Here is a 5,514-nt window from a genome sequence, read left to right on the forward strand (position 1 = left end):
CATTTTATCGGAGCGATGTGATACCAAAGATATAAAATGACCTCAGCCATTATTAGTTATTTAACGCAGTGATTTGTAGTTTAAAAGGTAAATTTACCAAAACACAGTGGGACAACTATCTCTAGGTAACAGTATCGGCACTCGTCCGGTACTACATTTTATCGGAGCGATGTGATACCAAAGATATAAAATGACCTCAGCCATGATTAGTTATTTAACGCAGTGATTTGTAGTTTAAAAGGTAAATTTACCAAAACACAGTGGGACAACTATCTATAGGTAACAGTATCAGCACTCGTCCGGTACTACATTTTATCGGAGCGATGCGATACCAAAGATATAAAATGACTTCAGCCATTATTAGTTATTTAACGCAGTGATTTGTAGTTTAAAAGGTAAATTTACCAAAACACAGTGGGACAACTATCTATAGGTAACAGTATCAGCACTCGTCCGGTACTACATTTTATCGGAGCGATGTGATACCAAAGATATAAAATGACTTCAGCCATTATTAGTTATTTAACGCAGTGATTTCTAGTTTAAAAGGTAAATTTACCAAACCACAGTGGGACAACTATCTATAGGTAACTGAACATTTCAAACGCTCAACAAAATTTTGCCTATATAATCCCGTCAAAAATACTATTGGACTTTTTAAATTTTTTAAATTTGCTTATTTGATAAATATGCTTTATTTGACTAAAGGAGTTTTTTGGTATCCGATGGAATTAGAATACGTTTGCTATAAAATATATCGGTATCAAAATGAAATGTCAAGTATAGCGAACATTCCTATCCTTGCAATAACGGAAATCGTGACCATAAGGCAGTGCTTCTCAACCTATGGGTCGCGACACAAAATTAGGTCGCTGTTTGATTTGGTCGCCGACCGCAGTAGCTCACATGTTTATACTAATTGAGATTGGTTCTGAGCGAAATTTTCAATAAAGAAAATTAAGGAAGCAATACAAAAAATGTCTTGTAATAATTATTCAAATTCGAAATTCTTTATGCTAATGCCTGTTTTTTGTTCGCCTACAAGAAGTTAGTTTTCATTTTGCTTACAAGAAAAAAAGTTGGGTCACCAAAGCTTAGTTGTCATATACTTACGCTTAATATTTGGGTCGCCATGAAAAAAAGGTTGAGAAGCACTGCCATAAGGTGTCGCACTTGACACTTAGGACACATATTTATGGTTTTACATCTTAGCTTTTTTAATCTAAGCGATGTTTGCACTTCCAATCCTGACAGCATACCACATTGCTACACGAAGTGGCAACACTTCGCAAGCTCTTAAAGCTATCGTGGTGATTCAAGATTTAGGGTCTTCGGGCCTAAACCCACTGCTTACAATGCTTTTGTGTGGAGTCTAGACTGACCGGTCTTGATCAAATGTCCGCTAAATTTAGATTTTCCCAAATCGAACACCGAGTTATTTGTGTCCATTACTACCCGATGAACCAAAGTACCAACTATACTCGAACTGGGCAGGAGTATTTTGATTATTTTTTACTAAGCAGAGTTCAATTAATTTATAGCAACTTGTTTATAACACTGATGCCAGCCACGTTCTGTCCTTGACTATCATAAACAAGAGTGCGAGACGAATGAAATTTTGCGAAGTTATTAAGCGATGTACGAAACACGAACATATTTTATATAGGCTACATGTATTCTTGCTCTTTCCGGCATGACAAGTCGCTGGTGATGTTTGTTGTTTTGAAACAAAACTGCCTCTTTACTGTCGTTTAAAGGTTCGTTTGAAAGTCACGTTCGCCAAAGAAAGGACCTATAAAAAATACTAATTAAATATTTTTAATTTGTGATAAAACATTCAGAATAATAAAATACACTTTAAGAGAAACAGTTTTTATATAGATGTAAAAACTATTGCCAAAAAGTCAATTTTAGATTAATATATGAAATGATAGATTTTTAAGTGTCTAACAACAACGTGTTCTATTTTGGGGTTCTAGGGGAATACTTTCCCACAAATACCCCGTTGAACAATATTTTTCGAGCATGAAATATTTCTTGAACGACCATTGACCATGCCCATGGACAATTTATTTTTTTATTCGTAAATATATGTCACCCCACCACAGTTGCGCCGCCATTTGTTTTTAAAATTCGTTTACTATCCATCCAATAGATTCTTTGCTTATTTCCCGTCATAAATATTGAACGCTATTAAAAAATACTTAATAAAAAATGCAAGCGTTGGAAGACGAAACAGTCGTAAAACGTGAGGGCGCAGCAAATCTGACAAATTCTCCCCATTGTACAACAATTTTTGGAGAGAGAATAACACCAAAAAGTACGTGAATTCTCCTTGCCGCAAACTTTTAAGACGATAAAAAACGCCTTTTTTTAATTCATACGTTAGTAGTTGGTAACCTTTATTCATTGGCTGGGGCGGATCTAGAAATTTTGTTAGGCGAAAGCGGGAAATTTTTTTTTTAGATATGATGTCACAAAGTTACGTCATGCTGTGACCGTTTGATTTTTGTGTAACTTTTGTTGCATTGGTCGGAGTTTATAAATGGGAGATTAGTCATTATAATTGGGGGAACACTGCACATTACCACGGCATATATTAAAAAAAAGCAAGAAATTGCCGCGTTTTCGAGGAGGTTTTTGCTGTGTTCATACGCCACGGCTTCACAAATTTTTTTGAGAACATGAGATCTTAAATTAACCTCCCAGTTGTTTTAAAACCGGGCATCAACTGCTGCCTGACACAGTCCAAAGCCTAACAGAAATAACATTGCAGGAATTATTAGGATATAGAGAACATTGTAACTAAATATAGGTATTTAAATTCCAAAGCATAATTGCCCAAACGTATCGCCGTTCGCAACCGACTTTTCAGGCGTGCCGAGACCTGGCCGCCTGCCCATGTTCCTTACGTCATAAAGCAGGTCACCGTCCACCTCACGACACGCTTGAATGGTGGCGCCGGGCACTTGATATTCGCCGAGCAGTTTTTCTCCCTCCAGCCGGACAACCGTCTGCGAAAAGATTCCGATCCTATGGTCAGTTCTTTATCCTTGTTATTAGATAATCTAACATCAAAGCTGATAGTCGATATCAGTTTCTAATATGGGATAACTTTCAGATCTAGGGATATCCGATGCTTGACACTATATTCCGTAACCGATACCCAATATTTTGGAAAAGGAGGATCACGATTCGACCCAATACTAAATGAAGTCACTTCCTTGCTGAAACAAGGAAATTAGATAAAATTGAAACGTCGAAAGGACTTTGTCGGCAGTTGTTACCGTACAATATATCTTTAAACGAATTTACCGTTTAACGTATAGAATTACAGCGTTGTATCGCAAATCATGGATAAAATTGTTATATTAATTTGATATCGGTTCGGCGCCGATACCAACCTATAGCATCCGATAAGTACCGATACTACTATTTTGCACGGTGTCGGCTCCGATCCGATATTATCTGACATTCCTGTAGCCCGATCCGTTTTTGTGGTATATCCAAACAAAGTATAGGGCTGTCATAATAAGCGATCAAACGCTTTTAATTAGTTGACTTGTTATAGTGAAGCAAGCTAAGGAAAGCAAAACTTCTGCAATTTTTCGCCTTGCTTGCTTGTCCCACACTCTAAGTAGGTCGACTGAATACGGTAAAACTATTTTAAAGGCTACAAATGAACTACTAGTGTTCATTACTACTTTTTTCAAGCAATGACTTGATGCTTTACTTTAATCCTAGTTGGATCCACAGATTTCGCTAAAGCTATTCCAAAAACACCCAGGTCTGCGTCTACAACAGTGGTTCTCAAAGTAGTTTAACTTGCGGGACTAAAAAAATTTTAAAATTTCGTGCCACACTTGAACAGAAAACATAGTAGCTTTACAGTCTCCCTCAACACACGAAAACTTTATGCAAACGTATTAATATTATCAGTTTTTTAATCGATAGTGCGTATTCAAGTCTAAAATAATTGCGTAACTTATTTTCGAAATTTACTAATAGTTGTACGGCATCCTCAACAATCGTTAAAGTCACACAGTTTGAAAATCACCGGTCTAGAATATTGACATGTTGTCTACACTACGTCACAAGGACTGAATGTGGCGAGTTGTGAATTAAGCAGGGGTCATCCTAATAACAAGTTAAAGTAAAAATATGCAAATCCAGCTTCATAATGCAAACTAAAATTGAAAATGAAATTACTGTGATGCTATTTACCTCCATTTGCTTTTTTCCGGGTCCGGTGATTTTTGCCGGCTTCCCGATTTCGAACTTGTCGATCCAAGACTGCGGCCCAGTGCTGGTTTCCACCGTAAAGTGGTCGCCGTTTTGCTCTATGCGGAGAATAACCGGGGCGCTTTTGCCTGCCTGTACATAATTTGCTGGCACGCCTGTCAAAAAAGTTATTACCGGTATTGTGAAAAAGAGTACCTTTTCATAAAGAGTACCTTTTCACAAATTTAACGTGCAAAAATCTAATGTTATTCAGGTTATTGGGCTAAAATTAACTTTACAATAAAAACTTTATTCTTCTTTAATTGGTAATTTACTACCTTTTTAGAAATCGCTAAAAAACAGATATCGCCTAAAATCACGTTGAATTTGCTACATTAACAGGGTTAAAGTTTGTTCCGTTCCACGCCTGCTGATTTTACATTGAACCTGCAATCGTGATGAACTAAAGGTTATCTGACGCACTAAGGCAATTAGGTGTCACTCACCCATAAGAGTCATGAAGGCTTCGTATCCTTCTTGGTCCGAAAGATTCCAAGTACCGGAAAAGCTCATGGTTGTCCCTAACTTGCCTGCGAAGTCTAGACACGCACAGTGCAAGGGTTAATGAGAGTCAGGGTAAGGTCACGACAGTCATGTGTAATGCGGTCATAGCGTGATCGCTTGTTTTATAATATTTAAATAAGATCTTTAAGTTGTGTCAGAACTAAAATGAACCGCGTTTTTGGGCAAACTTACACTACCATCATTTTACAGCCTTTAATCTATTGTATTTAAAAGTGGAACTTTACAAAAACGAAAAATTAGCAGTGCAACTCGTTTTATTTAACCTGACTGTATCGCGCGCCAATTATAAGCGCGAAATGTTTTGAATTTTTCCAATACCTTATTAGTATTACAAGTTTGCATGCAGCCAAAAATGCAAAACCTTGGATGTATTGTACACTGTCTATGAGATAACTAATACTATTATAGTATTTAGTTTCTACCTTTCTGTGCAGTTAGGGTAATTGTTAATTGCAATTGTAGGCCTACTGCTTATTACAAAGTGTACACGAGTTTCGTTTTATTTTCTGATGTGCCGCAGTCAGAAAATGCTTGAGAATCACCACTGACTTTTCTAATTCACCTAAATTCAATGTCTAATTAAGTCGATGTTTTTCTCCATCTAATTGTTTCGCGACGACCCAAATCCTACACGTAGGTATAACACTGAAGCTTACCAAACAAAACTAACTGAAATTTTGTAAAAGAACAAAACATAAGACAAATGGC

General features: G+C 36.8%; 1 protein-coding gene across 1 annotated transcript; it reads right to left on the reverse strand.

The window, feature by feature from the left end:
- Positions 1-1,614: 1,614 nt before the first annotated feature.
- On the reverse strand, positions 1,615-4,825 carry LOC146157167 (fatty acid-binding protein 2, liver-like). Its single transcript, XM_083388388.1, has 4 exons — positions 4,728-4,825; positions 4,225-4,397; positions 2,913-3,014; positions 1,615-1,792 (listed from the first exon to the last, which is right to left on the reverse strand). Exons 1-4 carry the CDS (start codon positions 4,792-4,794, stop codon positions 1,742-1,744), a joined length of 393 nt encoding a protein of 130 aa, XP_083244514.1. The 5' UTR covers positions 4,795-4,825; the 3' UTR covers positions 1,615-1,741.
- Positions 4,826-5,514: the final 689 nt, after the last annotated feature.

The sequence above is a fragment of the Ascidiella aspersa genome, chromosome 4 (assembly GCF_963924565.1).
Source record: "Ascidiella aspersa chromosome 4, kaAscAspe10.2, whole genome shotgun sequence".
In the NCBI taxonomy this organism is placed as follows: domain Eukaryota; kingdom Metazoa; phylum Chordata; class Ascidiacea; order Phlebobranchia; family Ascidiidae; genus Ascidiella; species Ascidiella aspersa.

Excerpts from the sequence above, each read along its gene's own strand:
- LOC146157167 (XM_083388388.1), bottom strand. The coding sequence starts at position 4,794 with ATGAGCTTTTCCGGTACTTGGAATCTTTCGGACCAAGAAGGATACGAA. Across the intron at positions 4,398-4,727 it reads AGCCTTCATGACTCTTATGG|GCGTGCCAGCAAATTATGTA; the intron begins GTGAGTGACACC and ends CTTTTTTGACAG. Across the intron at positions 1,793-2,912 it reads ACGGTGACCTGCTTTATGAC|GTCCTTTCTTTGGCGAACGT; the intron begins GTAAGGAACATG and ends TATTTTTTATAG.